This window comes from Pogoniulus pusillus, chromosome 21 (assembly GCF_015220805.1).
Source record: "Pogoniulus pusillus isolate bPogPus1 chromosome 21, bPogPus1.pri, whole genome shotgun sequence".
In the NCBI taxonomy this organism is placed as follows: Eukaryota; Metazoa; Chordata; class Aves; order Piciformes; family Lybiidae; genus Pogoniulus; species Pogoniulus pusillus.
Window position 1 is genome coordinate 15,553,212 of NC_087284.1, and position 22,336 is coordinate 15,575,547.

The following is a 22,336-nucleotide window of genomic DNA, read 5'->3' on the forward strand; positions in this document are numbered from 1 at the left end:
GCTGGGAGGGAGCATAACAGATCAAACAGAAGAGCACACTCAGAAAGTGCAGTGGTCTGAAGGAGCAAGGCACTCCTTTCCTAATCCTCTACAGGGAGCAAGGCTGAGCCCTGCCAGAGGACTGGCTGCAGGCACACATCAGCCACTGGTTTTCCTTTTGGGCTACCCTTTATGGAGTGGCCTCCACAGCAGCTGCAGCTCATGAATATGCTATCTGCTGCCACATATACAGCAGACCAGGAATTCCTTTTCAACCTTGCGACTCTATTTCTTTTCACTTTGCAGAAAAGGCTTGCCAAAACATCTTTTAAAATTAAATGAAAGCTTTTCTAAGATTAAACTCCTTTTTTAAATTATTTGGTTTAAAAGTTTTCTAAGTTTTATAGGATTGAATAATTCTGCTCTGGCAGGGGGGTTGAACTTGATGATCTTTCAAGGTCCTTTCTAACCCCTAACACTCCATGATTCTGTGAAGGGTTGCAATTCTCCTTTTAAGTAAAAGCAAGCAACATGTTTTCCAATAGTAGCTTTTTAGGTGTGGGTTTGTTGGGGGTTTTTTTGGTTGTTTTTTTTTTTTTTTTTTAACAGGGATTTTTGAACTTGTGTCATTCTTAGAGAACAAGCTTAAGTTTAAAACATCAACAAAATGGATAAAGGATAGAAAGTATTATCATATTTTCTCATTGAACATTTCTGGAGAGGTGTTTCTGCCTTCCCAAACCAAGCATTTCCATATAAGTGATTAATATCTGAATTTATATAAATATGTATACTCATATGACTTCTGACCTACTTGATGTATTAAATGAAGTAGAGAGCCTTGGTGTTCCCCTAACAAACATGGGGTATCTGTGTGAAGGCTTATATTCAAGTAAAATGTAAGTGAGCATATACTTTTTGCAGGAAACAATACAATACAACTTTAGGCAACAGATTTTCACTCCTAAGTAAATAATATCCTCTATAAAACACTTCCCAGTAATAAAAGTTCTTCTCCACAAAGCTGCAGGGGAGAGTTCAAAGTGTTTATGAATTATGGTGAATAAGGTACATAGTGAATCGCAGTGATGCAGTTGTACAATGGAGTTTTCTTCTTGCAAACAGGACAAAGAAGGAGTGCCCACTTTCATGTCTCAGTTTACACCTCCAATCCTTAAACGTGCTCTTCTTTGATCATGAAAATCCATTACCATCATGTTATTTTAAAAGCCAGGGCTTTTTTTCTACTTCCCCCCCCCCTTTTTTTTTTTTAATGGCAAGTATCTCATCAACAGTTTTCCCTGAAAATAGAGAACAGACATGTAATGGGGAAGGTGTTCTTTAGCAGTGTACTTCTGCTGTAGCCTTGCCATTTGCAAGTCAAAGACCTTGCTGGGCAGCAGGACCCCTTTCCTGCTGGCTACCCGGGCAGTGTGCTGGCACGGAAGAGAAGCACTCCATGACGGCAAAGGCATGTAGGAACATGTTTAGCGTGAGACAAAGTTTGCCTCCCAGAAGCTCAACCAGAGTCAACTCCAAAGTATTTCTTACAGCCTGCAGAGCTGGGGGTGTGGAAGTGATCAACTGCAAGGGCTGCAGTTAAATAAGCCTGAGCTCTAGTAATCCTTAAGAAGGAAAGGGGGGAGGGAATCTGCTGCAATAAATCTGCCTGTTCTTAAGATATTATAACTGTGAAGACTGATTCACACGGAAAACCTTGAATTAGTTGCTTGTGGAACCCAGTACTGATGCAGATTTGTCAAGGGCTTTGTGAAGGCGAACCACAGGTTAAGAGTCTCAGTGACACACATGAGAACGGTGTCATCAATGACCGTGCCCTTAAATTGTCCTGATGAGGTTTATGATCAATTCCAAGGTCTTTCAAGCAGTGCACAGGTGAATGTGTCAGCACTACCTCTTTTTTTTTTACCTCAACCTACTGAATGTCAGCTCGAAACTTGCAGTGCTGTGCTGATCAGTAAAACCATGGGGTGAAAAATAATAATTAAACAACAACAAACCAAACACCCGAGGTTGATAGCTTCACATTTTCCCACGTCTAGCACAAGAGGCTCAGCGCTGCCACCTCGCGTCCCTTACCGCAGCCCTAGCCCTAGAAAGCCTGCAGGAAATAGAATGAAGTTCCGAGGCTTTTCAAGTTGTAAAACGTGGATAAATCTTGCCAGCGCTCTTAAAACTGCATTTTAGATAGATGCTGAATGCTCATGCTTTACACCTAGGCTTAAAAATTTGAGGAGCGGGGAGGCACTTTCAGTCCAGCACTGGAGGATTAGGGGTGGAAGCAATTAAATTCAAGGAAACAGCCAAGAAATTGTAGTAAAATGTTTTTTACAGAGTTTCACTGCATGTTCTTAAAACTGATTTGTTTAAGCAGCTCTAAATTGCACTTTTGTCAGGTTTTCATTTAGGAACTGTCCATCCCACAGGCACACTTTTTGAACTGAGATTATATCAAGGTGGCTGTTTTCTTCAAGATTCTTCACTCGATTCACTTGGAGACAATTTTTACTCATACCAGTCAAGACCTTGCACACCATAACTCATCTGAGTGAAAAGCTTCTCTAATGCTTTTTTCTTTTCTCTCTGTCCCTGCCTAGCCCTTTAGTTGTTTGGGTTGTTTTTTTTTTCTGCCCTGACCTGCATCTAGAAACATGAGAATATTTTACTTACTTTGTTTGTTAAACAAACTGATATTTATATGTAAAACATGGTAGCTGGAGGTTGAAAACCTTTTGGATAGTATGTTAACAGGTGAAGCAGCCAGAAGATGCTGATTGCCCTCATTCACAGTTTTTGGCATTGCTGCTCGTGAACACCAAAAGTGTAAGTACACCTAGTACTTAGTCCTGACCTCAAACCCACTGTCACTTCCATTTCTATAGACAGTGGTGGTATAGGGTAGATCATATTTGATGTTAGCTTTGGGCTGCCAGGAGAACAGCAGTGTGAGTTACTGCTCGCAAAGTGTAAAGGTGAGAAACTCCACTAATGTCACTGGATGTAGTCATCCTGGCAGAAAGCAGTATTTTATCCAACGTTTACAAGAGGCTGAAAGAGTATGTATTATTTTTGTATGCAGAGCAATAATTCAGGTTGTGTATTTTGTCAGTATTCTCAGTAGCATACCCAAGGAGGTATTAGCAACTCAGGACTTTTCTCAGCACTTCCTGGTAGTGTAATAGTTTGAGGCCAGTGTGGAAATCTTAATAGTCAAAGCTTGCTCTCAAACCAGCAAGAAACTACCATAAATTATCTTGCAGAACATGCATAACTTATTTTTAGACCTCTTTCTTAGACATTTCAGCTGTTTCCAACCTGGTCGTTGCAGCTTTTTTAACAAGTGGGCTTAATTGCTGTTGTGTGGAACAAAATTGTCCACAGCTGTTTTGTCTACCAGCCTTTTTGGTGCCTTTGAGAGTAACACTGCCACTTTTTCTATGGATTTACCACCCCCTTTACCAGAGTGTTGATGGGCTTGGGTGCTTCAAGGCCCTAAGAGGACCTTCACAGCAAGTATCACCGCAGCCCTGTTTTCCTTTTGACCGTTACAGGAGTAAGGAGACCAAACGGCAATCTCCATAACGCACCTTACACTATAGGAAGGACCCCGAAGCCCTGGGGGGCAGGAGGGCAGACACGACAGAACCTCCGCCGCAGGAGGCCGATACCTGCCTGCCGCCTCAGCGCCGCTTTCCCCCCTACCTCGCACTCCCTGGGGAGCCGGTGGGGTCAGACCGGATCTGGCCAGCTCCCCACAACCGTACCCTCTCCCTCCTCCCTCACCAGCTCCGTAGCGGGCGGCGCGGCCGGTCTGTGGTGTGCGTGAGCGGCCGATGGCGAAGCACAGGAGAAAGCGCGGAGCACAAGCAAGGCGGTAAGGCTAACACCTCTTCCTCCCACCGCGCCGGGGAGATGAGGCGGGCGGCAGACGATTAATTAACGCCGCCGCCACCTGTACGAGGCTGGCCGCTCTGCGGGAGGTGCCAGCCGGGTGTCCCGTCCCACCCCCGGCGCCGCTCCGATCTTGCTCTGTGGCGGAGGGGGCGTGACGGCAGCGCTTGCCTGGCACTTCTTGAGAGCTGGGTGATGGTCCCTCCGTTAATGCTCCGTGTGTGGGCGGCGGAGGGAATAGGATAAGGGGCGTACGCGGGACGCTCCGATACCCCCCCCCCCACCTTCGGAGCCTCCAGCCGCGCGGACAGCGGACACACCCCCGCCGTCCCTTTGTGCGGGACAGGTGTCCCCGCTCCTCACCGCCTGTCTCCACCGCAACTCCCAGCGCCTCCTCCCTCAGACACTGGGTCAATTTCCACCCTCTTATTTCCCCACCACTCCCATTTTTAATTATTTGCATTATGATGATTTTTTGCTGATTTCCTAATTTTTCCGTGGCAGGGAGGAGGGGAGGGAGGAGCGCAGCGGGAGGGGGCCGCGGGATTGGGGGGCTGCGGGCACGTGCGCGGCGGGGCGCGGGGCGGAGCGCAGGGCTGCCCTCCTGCCCCTTTTAAAAAGTTCGCCCCGCCGCCGGGAATGAGGTCAGCGCGGCCGCTTCTCATTGCACGCCGCCATTATTACCGCGCCGGAGCAGCCTCCAATTGCCGCTCGGCGGGAGGAGCTTGGCACGCGGAGGCGTTGGATACAGCTCCCGATTGGCCGCGGGGCGGGCCGCGAACGGATAAAGCGGCGGCGCGGGGCGGGCGCGGGGGTCCGCTCTCAGCTGCTGCCAGCGGAGCGAGGCGCGCGGGAGGGCGCGGGGCATCGCCCGGCGGGCGCGCGGGTCGGCGCGCGGCGGGGGGGGGGCGCGCGGCAGGGTTCCGCGCGCGCGGAGTAGCAGCATCGGCGGCAGAAACCGGGAACGGTGCTGGGCGCCCGGCTCGCCGCTTTTACTGGCGGGGACCTACACACTCGTTCATTTTTTGCTTCTGATTTTTTTTTTCGGGGTTATTTTTTCCCCTCGTTTTTTTTTCTTTTTTATTTTTTTTTTCCTGAGTGGCTTCCTTTTCGCTCAGTACCTCGCAACTGACAAATTCTACCTGCACAAACTCTTCTTGGCCGCCGACCCTGCCGCCACCACCACCACCACCACGCGTCCTGGAAGCCGGGGTTTGGGAGGCGCGCCGCCTCCTTCTTTCCCTGTGGCCGTGCACGCTGGCCGTGCCCAGCGCTTGAGAGACTTTCGGCAGCGGCGGAGGTGGGCGCGCTGCTTTCCTGAAACGCCGGGGGCGGGCAGCAAGCCCTTGTGAACTGGACCAGCTGCTTCGGGGAGGGGGGAGATCCGAGGTGGTGAGGAAAAAACACAGACCGACATCCCCCCTTCCACATTCAAAGCCCAAAACACCCCGAGAAAAGAACCAAATTTGGACGGGTGGCTCGAGGTGCTGCTTTTGCAGAAACTCTGGTCCGACCGTGGGCGGCCCCGCTGTCGCCGTCGCCTCGAAGGGACAAGGACCGCGCCGCCGGGGACGAGGCGCCGGTGTGGAAGTACAAGTGGTGCGGGAAGCGGGGTCGCGGCCGCGCGGGGCTACGGGGCCCCAGTGTCGCTGTGAGAAGTTGCGCGCCCTGCCCCGTGCCGGAGCGGCACTGAGCTCCGGCGGGCCCCCCGCCGCCGCCGCGATGGTGCAGCAGACCAACACGGCGGAGAACACTGAGGCGCTGCTGGCCGCCGAGACCTCCGATTCCGGGGCCGGCATCGAACTGGGCATCGCCTCCTCCCCCACGCCGGGCTCCACCGCCTCCACGGGCGGCAAGGCGGACGACCCGAGCTGGTGCAAGACGCCCAGCGGGCACATCAAGCGGCCTATGAACGCTTTCATGGTGTGGTCGCAGATTGAGCGGCGAAAGATCATGGAGCAGTCCCCCGACATGCATAACGCCGAGATCTCCAAGCGCTTGGGCAAGCGCTGGAAGTTGCTCAAGGACAGCGACAAGATCCCTTTCATCCGGGAGGCGGAGCGGCTGCGCCTCAAGCACATGGCGGACTACCCCGACTACAAGTACCGGCCCAGGAAGAAGGTGAAGTCGGGCAACAGCTCCGCCAAGCCCGGCGACAAGGCGGACAAGGGCGGCGGGGGCGGCGCCGGCGGGGGCAGCGCGGGCGGCGGCCCCGGTGGCTCTGCGGCCTCCGCCAAGCCCGCCCCGAAGAAGGGCGGTGGCGGCGGCTCCAAACCCTCCCCCACGGGCGGCGGCGGCGGCGCGGGTGCGGGCGGCAAGTCCCACGGCAAGGCGGGTGCGGGCGGCAAGGCCGCCCCCTTCCCTGGAGAGCCGCCAGCCGCGCTGTTGCCGCCCGAGCACCAGGCGCTATACAAGCCCCGGGGGGCAGCGGGGGCTCCCTCAGGCCCCGGCAAGCCTCTGGCCGAGAAGAAGCTGAAGCGGGTCTACATCTTCGGGAGCGGGCAGGCGGCGGCTGCCTCGGCGTCCCCCGGCAGTGCTGTGCCCGGCAGTCCCACACTCAGCAGCTCGGCGGAGACCGGTGACCCCTTGAGCCTCTACGAGGAGGGGGGAGGCGCGGCGGGCCGGCCCGACGGGGACTGCGGCGGCACCGGCTGTCCTTCGCCTTCGGGCTCGCCCGCGGATCACCGTAGCTACACCAGCCTGCGCGCTTCTTCCCCGGCCCCCTCGACGGCACATTCCTCTTCTGCGTCGTCCCACTCCTCCTCCTCTTCCTCTGGCTCCGCTTCGTCCGACGACGAGTTTGAGGACGACCTCTTGGACCTAAACCCCAGTCCCGGCTTTGAGAGCATGTCCCTGGGCAGCTTCAGCTCCTCGGTGCTTGACCGGGACCTGGATTTTAACTTCGAGCCCGGCTCAGGCTCGCACTTTGAGTTCCCGGACTACTGCACGCCGGAGGTAAGTGAGATGATCTCGGGGGACTGGCTGGAGTCCAGCATCTCCAACCTGGTTTTCACTTACTGAGGCGAGACCCGCTCGCTGCTGGAGGAGGCAAAGGCGTGCATCGTCGGCAGGACTCGCCCACCCCCACCGGGCATATTTTGTTTCGATGTTGGTTTGTTTTATTTTATGGGAAGGGGCTAGTGAGACTGCTTGTGTTCGGGCCGAGCGGCGGCGGGAGCGGGTTCGCTCTCTACAGAAAGGACAGCAAGCCCCCTTCCTCCGGCTGCAGACGGACCCGTACACACCCCCTCCGAGAGACCAGCCTGACGTGGCCTTTTCAGAGCCTGGCGGGAGCGAAACGCTGCCTCTTCCCTTATTTCCTGAAAAGAGACAGAGAAGGGGAGGGGAGAAACCGCATATGCCTCTGGGTTCTCTGTTATTGCCCACTTGATGCGAAAAAAGAGGAGGGAGAGCAATGCATTGTGCTGAGCACACACTGGATGTGTTGAGCGTTTGCTCTTTGGTATGAGAGAGCAATCAGAACTTCTTGGGGGAAAAAAAAGAACAACCAACAAATCTACCCAAGCCTTTTCAAGGTTCATGTTTGGGGACAGAAATCCTGTCCCGTTTGCTTGTGCGATAAGAAAAGGCGACGGTGATGGGAGGAGGAGGTGGATGGAGCTGGACTGAGATCCTTATTTAGCGGGAAAGAGCCAGACTTACACTTGGAGAGCTGTCTTGGAAATACGGTGGAGGGAAGATAATAATAAACTGAAACGGATTTGCACGTACAGATGAGGTGGCTGCAGCGCTTTTCACAGTCACCTTCTGTCATGTAGAGAGAAAAATAAGGCTGAAACTTCAAGAACACTGAAAACTTCAGAGACTTGAATGGGAACAGTTTTTGTCATGATGTGGTACAAGGGAAATGGAGGGCCACGGCTTTTGCAAAAAAAACCATGAAAATACTTTAAAAAAACGTAGGTTTGGTTTTTTTCTTACTCGGAATCGTGATGGTGTTGGATTATTTCACTGGTGGGGTTTAAGGTTTAATATAGCATGTTATTCTGTCTATCTTTTTAAGATTTCCGTGAGACTGTTGAACAGTTTAAACCCTGGTGTTAGGAGTTTCACAGCAGGTAGATGGCGCAATGTTTGATTCCTACGAGATATCACCAGCTTTTTTTCATTCTTAACTCTTTAAGGGATTCAAACGCAACTCAAATCTGTGCTGGACTTAAAAAAAAAAAAAAAAAGAAAATTCAGGACCAAATTTTTTTTTTCCTCAGAGTCTGTATGTGTTTGTTCCTTATAGCTGTAAATGAAAAGACTGTTTTTTCTCACCGATGCTCCATCCTCGTATTGTTGGGTTTTTTTTCCTTGTAAATGTAATCGGATGCCATTTTATAAGTGGACGTATTTATACTGGCCAAACATTTTTGACTTGTATTTCTTTGTCTTTTTTGGTAGTTCTCGTTGTTACCCGCACCATTTTTATGTCTCCTTCACTGAAGGGCTAGAGTTTTAACTTTTAATTTTTTATATTTAAATGTAGACTTTTGACACTTTTAAAAACAAAAAGAGAAGAGAGATGAAAACGTTTGATTATTTTCTCAGTGTATTTTTGTAAAAAATATATAAAGGGGGTGTAAATCGGTGTAAATTGCTGTTTGGATTTCCTGATTTTAGCAACAGGGCCGCTGGTTAGTCTCTCACACCCGTGTGCGCGCTCACCCACACTCACACACCCACGTATCAGCCCCTATTTTGTCCATGTTTACACTCCAATCTGCAGGCATCTTAAAGTGACAGCATCCCTCACCGCTGCTGCCCGCCCGCAGCCCCCCTGCCTTTCTGCGGGGGCTAGGGGGGAAGAGGGGAAGGGAAAAGCTGAGGCGTATACACTGTATGCTACCGTTTTGGGGAGAAACCTATCCCGAGTTGAAGTAAAGCAACTGGTGCATTTACACAGGAGGGATCCTGTACCTTTAACTTGTAAACCACATCTTTTGCACTTTTTTTTTTTTGGAAGCAAAAAAACGTGCCGTTTAAACCACTGGATCTATCTAAATGCCGGTTTGAGTTCGCGACACTATGTACTGCGTTTTTCATTCTTGTATTTGACTATTTAATCCTTTCTACTTGTCGCTAAATATAATTGTTTTAGTCTCTTATGGCATGATGATAGCATATGTATTCAGGTTTATAGCTGTTGTGTTTAAGATGAAGAAAGTGAAAACATCTTTGTACATTTAAGTCTGTATTATAAGCGAAAAAGAAGATTGTGTGTTTATGTATGTTAATATAACATGACAGGCACTAGGACGTCTGCCTAAGGAGGTGGTTCCGTTAAGGGTTTTAACTTTTTTTGTTTGTTGTTTTGTTGGTTTTTGTGTTTCTTTTTTTTTTTTTTTTTACTTTTTTTGTTTGTTTCTCTTTGGGTTTTGTTTTCCTTTTTTTTTTTTTTTGGTCATCCATCCTGTGCAATATGCTGTGTAGACTTTTTTTTCCTTTTTGCTTTTTTTTTTTTGTCTGATGAACACTCAAAACGCAACGTTGGGAAAGAAAAGAAAAAATCATGCCAACTAACCATGTCAAGTTCACTGCCTGTCAGATTGTTGATATACCTTCTGTAAATAACCTTTTGTTTGGGTTTTTTGTTTTGGGTTTTTTTGTTGTTGGGGTTTTCTTTTGTTTGTTTGGTTGGTTTTTTTGTTGTTTTTTTTTCTTCTTCGGAAAGGAAATAAAATCAGCTGGAACTGAACCCTAACACTGGGCTACTCTTGTCATCATTGCCGAATTTTACGCCACTCGTCCTCCTAGTCCGATTCCTGTGGCCCGCCCCTCGGCAAGAGTAGGGCTAGCTCAACCGTTTGCGCCCCCGCCCCGGCCCAGGGAGGCGGTGGACCGTCGGGGCCCGCCTGATGAGTGGCCGCAGCTGCTGTGAAGGGTCGGGGCGGTTGATATGCGGTCGGCGGCTGCGTGCTCCATGTGGAGAGGTGGGAGGAGCCACTGCTGTGCAGCCTTGCGCGGCTGGTTGCTCCCGGGCTCGGAGGGGGATGGCAGCCTGGACATCGCCGGTGGTACTTCCCCTCTCGGGGCAACTCGCCCTGTTGCCACGGGCTGAGATTGTTTTCCTACTCAAGGGATACTTGTGTTCCTTCCTGCTCTGGCCTTTCGGGTGAGAAGTGCTGAAGCGAGCGAGGCAGTAAACTGCAAGTAGCATCTCGGGGAACTTAGCCGCCCATCCGCCACCCCAAGGAGTTTCTTCTGGGCACCTTTAATGAAAGTCTTTGTAATGCAAAGGGTTAGCGAACGCCTGGCCGTCAGCCGTGTGCATGAGTGGAGGGCTCAGGGGGCCGGGGAGGGGGAGATGTGTCCTTCGGGGGTGGGGAGCGGCCCGCGGGCCCAGGCCGGTGATGGGCTTGGGTTTCGACCTCTAGGGTACGTGCATGCATTCCCCTTCTGCCTGCGGATATGCATCGTACCTTGAAGAGTGTTTTGTAAACCGATTAAGGCATCTCCCTGGCATAATGGTTTCACTTAGCTGTTAATTTACAGCTGGCTTTGAGCCATAAACTCTTTTTCCATGAAAAAGGAGCAGAAAACGAAAAGAGAAAGGTGGCACCGGCTGCTTCGTACGGCCACCGGCTCAGAAGGTTAATGTTTGCCCTTCCTTATCCCCATGAATTCCTGTGTTGTGTTTGCTATGGAACAATTCCCCCGTCCCTCCCCCACCCTGCAGCAGCTCCACACCAACCATCTCGGAGAGGTTTGCTGCTTGGCCTCTTGGCACACCGTGCCTTTCCAAAGCCCTGTGCAAATCGGGATCAAAACCGGTGGGCCTCGGCGCATATCCGCGACTCGCCGCCCAGGGGGGTCGTACAGGCACCCTGCTGGGGGTGTGTGCCCAGCCCTACCCCTCCGCCCGATTCTCAGCGGATAGCCGTGATCAAGCGGTGTGGTTAGCCACAAATTTGCTCTTGAGTCTCCGCTCAAGTCTAAACGAGGAAAGGAAAGGGCCGGAGGTGGGGATGGGATGGAGATGGGTGACATCAAACTGCAGCCACTTACAAGCGACAGGTTTGGCTGGCAGCCCCGCCTGAGCCTGACTGAACGCTGCTGCTCCTGCTCGCCGCTGGCTGCAGTTAACTTCAGGGGGTTTATGGTTTCCTGCCTATGTTGGTTTTGTTCTCAGTTATAATAAAGTACGGTGCTGCCAAAGAGATTGTTTCTCTGGGGGATACTGTGGTGGCACAAGTATTGCATCTAGGTAGCTAAGCGGTAGTCAGACTAAAATATGTATATATCCAACCAACATTACATATGTACATATATGCGTAAATAAGAAATATTAATCTATTTCTTGCTGTCTGCAATGTTGAACAAGGCAAGTCTTTTACTAAAGGAGATGCCCAAAACTAAGACACACGAGATATATCACCAAATGTACTCCTTTATATATATATATATATATACACATACACACCACCACCCCATATTTCTAATACAATTGTTTTGGATGAAGAAGTGGTAGCCCTTTAGGAAAAGTGAAAGCTAATAAATTTATTGCAAATCTTTGCTTTTTTTTTTTTGTTTTAATGAAGATCTACATTGAAAGAAAACTGTTTTACAAATCACAGCTGGTGTCTGACTGTAGGTTTGCCTAACACCAGGATGGTGGGTGCCTGTAAAGAGGTACATTTCCACAGCATGATGAAATTTCCAACTCGAGGTTGCTGTGGTGTCATTTCCTCCCCATACCCTGCCGCTACCGCTGGGGCCTCTGCCCCAGCTCAGCTCCTGGAAGGCGCAACCATGCTTGAGCAAAAAAGGCAGAACAAAATTTCTCTTTTCCTACTGTGCCTTCTCACTCATAGTGATAATTTTCTAAACTTGTACAGCCACACATGGTCATTGTCACCAGTACATTCCACTCCACTAATTTATTCTATCTTCCTTGACATCTCCTTCTTGCTTATGGCCTCCAGAACACCTTGTAGTAATGCAGAGTGAACTTGTTTGTGCGCTCAGTGGAAAATATGGGAGTTTCTGTTTTCTTTCTCACCATGGATATAGATAATTTTGTCCATTCTTCTACTATGACAATGTTGTCTCTTCCATCTTTTGCTAAGCCACTCATAACTCTTTGCTGTTTCTCTGTCAGCACAGCTCATAGTGCACAGAGATACAGAAAAGAATTGAGCCAGAAGATAAAAATGAAAAAACCACCATAATAGTCCATATATATCTGTAACCAACATTTGTTTTTCACAGACCATGCTGCTTTGTAAATCATTAATTTACCTGCAGGTTAGATGAAGACTCACTTCAAGACTGTATTTAGAATTTTCAGTAATCAGGTCTACTTCCCCTGTGTATCATTTAATTTCCTTCCCTCCATATGTAAAGCGCTGCGTAATGTGACTTCATGCATAGAGTGTATTGCAGTTTTCTTTTCCAGAACCAAAGTAGAGTTCCCCAGGAGTCAGCAATGCTGATCACATTTGCAAGAGTTCTACTGCCATGTTATCTTTACAGCAGAAACAGCCTGACTGAGCAAAAAGGACAGTACTGAACTAGAGGCCTCCTCAGCGTCCCCCTTAGCTGTTGGGAGATATATAATACATCACACAGTAGCAGCTATATGAGTGCACAGCCTTCATACTGGCTGTCCCTTCCTCTGCCACATCTGCTTCCCCAGCCAAGTGAAAAAAATAGATTGTAGCTTAGCCCTCCTCTTAAGGGCTCTTTATTTTCTGTGTTGGATCTGCTTTTTGAATGTATATACCTAGATTAATTTTTCCTGTAGAAAACCTCTGTAAAGGTCTCTGAAAAGCTTTGAAGACATTAAGAACGTATTGCAATATGTCTACATCTTGATATGCTTGGATTCAAAAATTATTATCCACCCCCCACCATTTCAGCCACTCCGCTCCAGGACCCTTGAATGAGCTCTAAACATCAGCTAAGATTTTTGTCTCCAACATGAGGAAAAGAAATGTCATTGTCTCTAGGATGGACACACTGCAGCATGAAAGGTGAGTTGTTCAGAACTTAGCAATTTCCTGGTCAGTGAGTGCTCTGTTTTGTGTGTTGTACATAAGGATCTTAAGGCGAGGAGTGGCATTTACTGAGCCTGGGCTAATGAACCTATAGACCATTAAGAGAATTAAATGCCCTGCAGTATGATTTAGGCATAACTCATAGGCATGACTATGCAACATTTCCTAACACCACATCTTTGGCTAATTTATACTGTTCTGAGTCACTTCCCATGCTTCTGTTCCCCCTAGCAATACACTAACTGCTAGTATCCTTTCTCCCCCAGTACTACCTATTCCACGTTTTTTGCAAGCAAAGCTTAATTACCCTGCTTGATGGAAGAATATCCTCAAACTCCAGGTAACTACTGCTTCCCTTATAAGTGAGTTCGTTTGAAGGGAATGTCGCTAGAACACTGGCTGCTGGTGGGATGACATTGACTGGTTTGTGACAGGGGAGGTTAACTGTCCAGAACTTGTCCTTGATTGCATTTGTTGACAGTTAACAGTTGCTAGCCAGTCTCTTGATGCACCACTGTGTCCCATCCTTATCATAAGCAGAATTAGCTTGCTTAAACAGAACGAGGAAAAGGGCTTGCAGAAGTAGTAGCAAGGCTGGCAGATTGGTTGAAGGGACCCATTATAAGCATTTCAAAATGATGGGAATTAGAAGTAGAAACCCCTACCTGGCATCAGCTGGGTGAGATAAGGCCTTTGTGTCCTGTTTGGCACTGATATGCCAGCAAAATAGTGGCAAAACTATGCCTGGTTGTGTTGGCAGTGCCCTTGTAAGGAAAACAAAAACATTGGTCTTCCTCATCTTTCCTTTTTTGCTCTCTCAGTAATTCAGTCAGTTTCTTCGTGGACTTTCTCCACCCAATCTCCAGTTTACATTTCTTTCTTTGATCTTGCTTATTTCTGTATGTCTTCAAGAGAAGTTCTGGTAACATTCAGAGATTTTCAGATTGCACTGAGAGGACACTCGATTTTCTGTCTATATCAGTGATGAAGATACTGAACAGCACTGGTCCCAATACAGACCCTTGAGGGAGACCACTTATCACCCATCTTCATCTGGACATCGAGCCTTTGACCCTTTGTATGCGATCATCCAACCAATTCCTTATGCACTGCACAGTCCACCCATCAAATCCATATCTTCCAGTTTAGAGAGAAGGACGTTGTAGAGGGCTGTGTCAAAGGCTTTACAAAAGTCCAGATAGATGACATCTGTTGGTCTTCCCTTGTCCTCTGATACAGTTACACCATGGTAGAAAACTGCTGGATTGGTGTGGGTAAGACTTGCCCTTGGTAAAGCCGTGCTGGCTGTCTTGAATCACCTCCCTGTCCTACATGTATCCCAGTATAGCTTCTTGTTCCATGATCCTCCCAGGCACAAAGGTGAGGAGGACAGGTTGGTAATTTCCAGGGTCCTCTTTTTCACTCTTTTTAAAAATAGAAGTAATGTTTCCCTTCTTCTAGTCTCCAGGGATTTCTCTTTACTGCCAGGACTTTTCAAATATTATGGGGAGTGACCTTGCAACTACTTCAGCCAATTCTTTCAGAACTCTGAGAACTCCTTCCCATGCAACAGGCAAATTGCCTTATGTGTGGCAGCAGAATGAAATCTAATTTAAGATGTGTTGAAGATGAACCCATGCTACATTATCGCCTTGAGCTTAGTCCAATGCTCTCAGATGAAGGTATCTCTACAAATTGTCTGCTTGAAAAATAGCATCAAGCTGGGTACAAACTGTGACTGGGTTTCTGAAAGCTAAATTAAAACAGCTGGTATCCAACTGTAGAATTTTAAAAGCTGTTGCTCAGGTTGGCTGTTTGTAACAAGTGGGATCTCTATGAAGCCAGAGAAGATCTAACTCTGATCTCAGCACAGCTGATCAAAACCTGTATACTCAGGTTAAAACCCACTCACACCTTTCAAAACAGCAAATTCTTGATGTGTCAGAGAAAACATAATGGAATGACTTTTTGCTGTAGCAGTCTGCCTGGAGTTTGTGACTGTGTGCAGCTCGTGGTCTGTGCTTCTCAGTGGAGTGAAGCAAGGATCCAAACTTTTCAGGATCCTGGAACTGCTGAAGTTGGAATTATCACCACAGTGGGATGAATGAACTTGCACATTTCTAGCCATAGAGAAAAGAGTGGTATAGTGGCTAAACCAGGAGGTTGGAAACAAAACTGCCTTTCAGATGAGTTCCTGGTCACCCTGCAAACTCTGTTCAAGAAAACATCACCTAGAAAAGCAAAATCTTACTATGCTGCTTTCCTTTAGACTGATTTGGGGGGTTTTGTGCTTGTTTTGTTGTTGTTGATTTGGCTGTGTGGTTTTTTTTTTTTGTTCCTTTTGGGTGTGTTTTTTGTTGGGTTTGGTTTGCTTTTTGTTGCTGTTCATTTGTTTTGGTTGGTTTCTTTGGGGTTTAATTAATACATTTAAAATGTATGATGTTTCTCAAAAACAGAGTAATAGAACAGAATAAGAAAGAACTTTCATGTTCTCATCAAATAAAGAAAGAATCCCAGGTGTTTTTAAAGCCTTTGCTCATGTTCTCTTGGATCAATTTTGGGGGAGAGGGAGGGGAGTGTGAAAATATTCTTTGCTTGAGCTCTCTGTTTGCTTTTAAGGACTCAGACATGAAGCCTTATAAACTAAACCCTTTGTTACCTTATCCTGAGTTGAAAATGCACACTAGTGCTCGGGAGCTGGTCACAAACTGAGGGTCATAAATCCCATCTCAGCTGATCTATATGGTGTGTTTCATGTAGATCTAAAATCCTGTATTATCACATTGAAGGATACAGACCGTGAGTTTGACTTTGACTGATATCCTCAGTGATAATTACATAAAGGAAGCTTCCTAACTCCATTAACAAATTGTTCCAGGTTTAGATAAGGATTAAATCATAGTGTCTTCTCCTTTTCCATTATATTATTATTGTTACATAGTTGTTGGTGCCCTTAATCAGAGATCAACAGCTCATGTACTTGGTGAGCTAGTATAGGACAGAGAAAAGAGACCCACTTCAGACTGTTTATAGTTTAAATGTAGGACAGAAAACCAGCCACAGATACAAGCAGAAAACAAAAGAATACTGTCATTTGGCTTGGCAGCACTGATCTCACTACAGCAGCAGCCTGAGCTAGCTGGTTTTTGTTCTTTGCAGCTATAGCAAATGAAGACAGGTATTAACTACAGATACTGAAGAGAACACACATACATTTGGATCAGTGAACTGGGACCTCTTCCAATGTATTTATCATAATGAGAGAAAATACAAAATGTAACAAGCAAGCAGTGAAGGAGCTAGAATCATGAGGTGATTGCAAGCAACTCATTGCTGCTGTATAGAAATAGTAAGATACTTGATAAGCATGTGGTGGTGTTGGAAAGAATCCTAAAATAGGCTTGTGGAAAGAAGGACAGGGGACAAAAGCATGTATCAGGTTATCATGGTCAAGCCCAAGGACCACAAGAATGATCACTGAATCAGAAAGTGTGAAGGGAACAAAAAACACTGCAGTAGATGTGACCCAAAGTGATGTGAACGTTGAGAAGTTCAGGATAAAAAATGATACTAATATAACATAGCCTGGATATTGTAGCAGAATTATTGCTGGTTACTAACAAGAAACTGGTGTCTTATTGCAGTAATTGAGGAAGAGGTACGAAGAAGACTTTAAGAGCCTAGAGGAGTTGGAAAACTTCCATCTTTGTTTAATCCAGGTAGAGTATGCAATCTGGGTGGCTCATTATCCACAAGCAGTGTTAGAGCCAAAGATGAAGTTTTAATATTTTCTGAGGTGAGGATGTCAGCAGATCACTGTGTGAACCAGTCAGACCTGATTTCTGCTTAAGTAAATCTGATTTCTTTATTTTTTGGTAGTAAAAATGTTGAGGTGATAGTCAACGAATGGAAAAATAACAAAGTACCAATTAAGTCCTATCTAATCTCAGTTTTATCTGGCCATTCATGCTAATAATTAGTTTCTCAGGTTTAAAGGCAGTAATCACTCAACAAAGCCAACTGTGTAAATTGAAATTAAGGATGTATTAATACAGCAGTTGCAGAACAAGCTGCTCATTTCACATTTTTGTGTTAGCATTTCTGTTATTGGTTCCAAGTGCCTGTTAGTGCCTTATCATTGTAAAAGTGGGGACACATAATGCCTGACCTTTCAACCTAAAATGTGAAACAGTATGCAAACGTGGAAAGAGACACAAGGAAAACAAGACAAAATTCCACCTTATATAGCGATGGAAATGATGTTAATGACATAGCCACAGCTCATCTCTCTCAAATTTGAGGATGGTGATTCTGTACTTTTGGGTGAAGGTGGGTTTGGGTGCCTGTATGCTGTTGATCTGAGTTCCAGGTGCTGCTTATTAGGGAGCATTGGATTGACTTCAGTTGGTGCTTTGCTTCTTCAAAGGCCTGAGCAGGTTACATAATGTGCCCTGTGTGATGGGGGAACAGTGAAGAAAGTCCTCTGTGAGCCCTGTCTAATGCAGAAAGCCTTGAATAAGCAGTCTTGACTGCCAAGAGGATGGACATGGTGAGTTTCAGAAGTCTATCAATAAATTCTATTTCTCTTATTTGTGGTCTTCAGAATGCTCCTCCCAGCAGGGAGTCTCCTCTAGGTGCCTAAAGGTAACAGCAGCTTTTCCCAGGGAGGGGAAAATTGTGTAAGGTAAAGCAACCACAACACTACTTCATGGTATTTTTTTTGTCTGCTCTCAGTAGTTCCATTTCTGATTTTGGAGATAATTTGAGAAACTTTAATTCCTTGGGCTGCAGTTATGTCTAAATGCTTCTCTGCCTTCTAAGTTCTCATAACTGTTCATGCACAATTCCTTCTGTTTTGTGTCTGTCTGGTATGTGTGTGTGTGTATCACACTGTATACAGCACAGGGTTGACTGAGCATCTACTTTGTCTACAGTGTATTTGCTATCAGTCACCTAACTGGATGTTTAGTCTTGTATGCAAACGTGGAAAGAGACACAAAGAAAGCAAGACAAAATTCCACCTTATATAGCGATGGAAATGATGTTAATGACATCACCACAGCTCATCTCTCTCAAATTTGAGGATGGTGATTCTGTACTTTTGGGTGCTTGGTGGCCTTAATAACAAATTGCAAGCAGTTGATTTTTAAAAGAAGATTTCTTAATTCATATATGGAGGGTTGTTTTAATAATGACACTGCATTAGCGTATCTATTGTGTCTCATAAAGCTGGAAAACTACCTCCCTTGCTCCAGCAAAGCCCCTTATTTTTATACATCATAGAGGAATGAACATGGTCATCTTTACTTCAAAAAATCTTTCATTTGCCTTTGATCATCAAATAGTTACTCTTGGAGAATTTTTTTGCCTCTTTCTTTTCCTCAAGATTTGGTTTCTCATCAGCCCTGCATAGCTTCATAAATAGCACCTCAGAGCTCTCATACTAACCATGTTTTTTTCCCTCTCACTCTCTTTAGTTTGAAGTTTGCCCTAAATATTTCTCTTTGCCTAGTTAATATACCAAATATATACAAGTTGTAAAGATAGGATTTCATAAGATCATATGCACAGGTGAAGTGTAAATTCCTTCACTATGTGTAGAATCATGGAATCATGCAGGTTGGAAGAGATCTCCAAGATCAGCCAGTCCAACCTAGCACCCAGCCCTATCCACTCAACTAGACCATGGCACTAAGTGCCTCAGCCAGGCTTTTCTTGAACACCTCCAGGGATGGTGACTCCACCACCTCCCTGAGAAGCCCATTCCAAAGGCAAATCACTCTCCCTGGCAAGAACTTCCTCCTAACATCCAGCCTATACTTCTCCCAGCACAACTTGAGGCTGTGTCCCCTTGTTTTGTTGCTGGTTGCCTGGGAGAAGAGACCAACCCCCCACCTGGTTACAACCTCCCTTCAGGTAGTTGTAGACAGCAATGAGGTCACCCCTGAGCCTCCTCTTCTCCAGGCTAAACAACCCCTACTCCCTCAGCCACTCCTCACACAAATAGAAGATAGGAAATGTTTCAAATTCTGAGAGTACCCTGCTTGTAAGGTGAGTTCTCACAAATGATGCTTCTAAGGTTTCCTGCGATACATAATAATATAGGAGATGAAAGAGGATATAAGCTCCTTCAGTCTTTGTCCATTTTACTGAGTGGCATGTTGGGGATTAGGTTTAACTTGATCCTTTGTGCAAAGATTCTTATTATTTTTTTAAAGAAAGTAGCTGTTCAGATTAAAGGATAAATTAACATATTGTTCTATAGCAATAAATTGTTAAATTGGATAATGTGTGCCTCTGATGCTATCAGAGAAATCACTTGCCGTGATACAATGTTGCTTGTCATAATTCAGTTGAATGTAAATATGGCCTAGAAAATGCTTCACCAAAATAAAGGATTTTGAATTATTCAAATTGCTTAGCATGGAAAATAAACAAAATCACGTTGCCCTTAATTAAGAAGGAAAAGAGACTACTTTGGGTTCTGTTATATGTCTTGAGTAAGTGATCAATGCAGATTTCTCGCATGCAAACCTGAACCAAACTGTTTGTATTTGATAGTAAATGCAATAGTGGAGAGAAAGACAACACTTCACAAGGCAATGAACTTGTGTGTTCCAACTATGTTGTTTTATGCTGGCTTGAAGATGGCTTTGAGCTGACAAAAGCTTTTTGAAATGGCATAACTTAAGAATGAAAAAAAATCCAAGTCCCTTGTTCCTGGGGGTAAGCAGCTTTGCCTGAGCAAGGCTGTGCAGGATCAGAAAGAGTGAGGAGTGATCCCTCTACCTTGCCCTTCCTGGAGAGCAAAAGGCCTTTTTTGCTCTATTTGTTTTATTCTGTACTTTATCTGAGGCACCACAAGACTCAGAAATTACTTAAATAGCAACACCAGAGAAAAAGAAAATAGGCTCATGTGTTATTTAACCAATTTTGCCTTATCATCCAAAGTGCATGCCAAGACTGTAAAAATATGCCTTGGTGTTTCTGGATGGGTTTTAATCTTTCATATTCTTCTAATGAGAACACCCAAAGTGATACTTTCTGAAATCTGATGCAAAGTGCACTGAACCCAAACAGAAAAGACGCTTAAATGTACTTTAAAAACAGCCCATAGTGACAGCTGAAATAACTATTTTTTTCCTTTCTGAGCCTGATTACTTTGTTCAGTAAGCCTTGTTTATACACACATGTTCTGATTTTAAAGGTAACTTTTTTATTTGGTTGTTTTATTGGTCAGTAAAAGCTTTACAAATTATTGGAAGACTGAGGAATAATTTAATATCTAAAGAGCCTTCATGAGTAGGATGTAATATAAGTCATCTGACAGTTCCAGTAAGGGCTGTGTGAGTCAGTAGGAAAAAGGATGATGTACATGCTAAAGCTGGCAAGTGCAGGAGTGTTCAGGAAAGGAAGCCTTCATTATTATTACTTGGGTAGGTTTTTTTTTCCATTTTAATCGATCCCATTGCATAATTTAAGACACTGCTGTAGATGATTGTACCTCTGCCAGACAGGAGCAGTTCACAATCACATGGTTCCAAAAATCCTAGACATCATCTTTTAAAGTCAAACACAGTGAAGTGTTACAGCAATCTGCAATGATATCTAGATTCTGCCAGCTGATCAACTTGGTGCAGCCACAGACAGTTAATGTGAGTGGTGACAACGATGGCAAGTAGTGGTGCTGGCAGCAATCCTCCAGGTTGAGGACATCCTACAGCATCAGCTGCAGGCTGTGACTGGCTGTTGTTCTTTCTCTCAGGTCATATGTTCTCCCCAAGAATGTGAAGGTGGGTTTGGGTGCCTGTATGCTGTTGAGCTGAGTTCCAGGTGCTGCTTATTAGGGAGCATTGGATTGACTTCAGTTGGTGCTTTGCTTCTTCAAAGGCCTGAGCAGGTTACACAATGTGCCCTGTGTGATGGGGGAACAGTGAAGAAAGTCCTCTGTGAGCCCTGTCTAATGCAGAAAGCCTTGAATAAGCAGTCTTGACTGCCAAGAGGATGGACATGGTGAGTTTCAGAAGTCTATCAATAAATTCTATTTCTCTTATTTGTGGTCTTCAGAATGCTCCTCCCAGCAGGGAGTCTCCTCTAGGTGCCTAAAGGTAACAGCAGCTTTTCCCAGGGAGGGGAAAATTGTGTAAGGTAAAGCAACCACAACACTACTTCATGGTATTTTTTTGTCTGCTCTCAGTAGTTCCATTTCTGATTTTGGAGATAATTTGAGAAACTTTAATTCCTTGGGCTGCAGTTATGTCTAAATGCTTCTCTGCCTTCTAAGTTCTCATAACTGTTCATGCACAATTGCATCTGTTTTGTGTCTGTCTGGTATGTGTGTGTGTGTATCACACTGTATACAGCACAGGGTTGACTGAGCATCTACTTTGTCTACAGTGTATTTGCTATCAGTCACCTAACTGGATGTCTAGTCTTTTATTGCAAAATGTCTGCTATTTCTGGGATCTAAAAGGCCATGTTGTCTGTGGTCACTTTAAATGATGCTTTCCTCACCAGATGCTTTTATGAATAGCTTAAGGGAAGAATGCTTTTTCCTTTTGAATATTTAAAGAAGTTATGATATTAGAACATTTGTTATTTTTTTCCTTAATCATAGAATCAAGCAGGTTGGAAGAGACCTCCAAGATCATCCAGCCCAACCTAGCACCCAGCCCTAGCCAGTCAACTAGACCATGGTACTAAGTGCCTCAGCCAGGCTTTTCTTGAACACCTCCAGGGATGGTGACTCCACCACCTTCCTGGGCAGGCCATTCCAATGCCAATCACTCTCTCTGGCAAGAACTTCCTCCTAACATCCAGCCTATACTTCCTTTGGCACAACTTGAGACTGTGTCCCCTTGTTCTGTTGCTGGTTGCCTGGGAGAAGAGACCAACACCCATCTGGCTACAGCTTCCCTTCAGGTAGTTGTAGACAGTAATGAGGTCTGCCCTGAGCCTCCTCTTCTCCAGGCTAAACACCCCCAGCTCCCTCAGCCTCTCCTCATAGGATTTGTGTCCCAGGCCTCCCACCAGCTTTGTCGCCCTTCTCTTGATGTGTTCCTGTATCTCAACATCTCTCTTGAATTGAGAAGCCTAGAACTGGACATAGTGCTCCAGGTGTGTCCTGACCAGTGTTTATGATAAAACAAGGAAAATATCTCATCCACACTAATTTTTAACTCCAGAATTTAATGGTTTTTTGATAGAATTCCTGTCTAGGATAAGAGGTTGGTTTCTACTGAGTTTGTGGGGATATTGTCCATGCCATTTTCAGGGAGAAACACAGGAAGCAAAACAATGTAAGTAGACACATTTTGTAACTGCAATAAATGCTAAAGATAAATAAATAGTCTAGTAATCCTATGGGTGCTGGAAGCTCAGCAATAGGTTAATAGGTGAATAATTGCTCTGCAGGCACTGCTTGTGGTTAGTTATGGGCA

At 45.9% G+C, this 22,336-nt stretch overlaps 1 protein-coding gene and 1 long non-coding RNA gene across 2 annotated transcripts; both read left to right on the forward strand.

The window, feature by feature from the left end:
• Positions 1-4,492: 4,492 nt before the first annotated feature.
• Positions 4,493-9,601, forward strand: SOX4 (SRY-box transcription factor 4). The gene has a single exon (XM_064161068.1). The coding sequence runs from the start codon at positions 5,614-5,616 to the stop codon at positions 6,910-6,912; it is 1,299 nt and encodes a 432-aa protein (XP_064017138.1). The 5' UTR covers positions 4,493-5,613; the 3' UTR covers positions 6,913-9,601.
• Positions 9,602-14,079: 4,478 nt separating this feature from the next.
• On the forward strand, positions 14,080-15,424 carry LOC135184709 (uncharacterized). Its single transcript, XR_010306134.1, has 2 exons — positions 14,080-14,276; positions 14,358-15,424. It is a non-coding gene; the product is annotated as an uncharacterized LOC135184709 (long non-coding RNA).
• Positions 15,425-22,336: the final 6,912 nt, after the last annotated feature.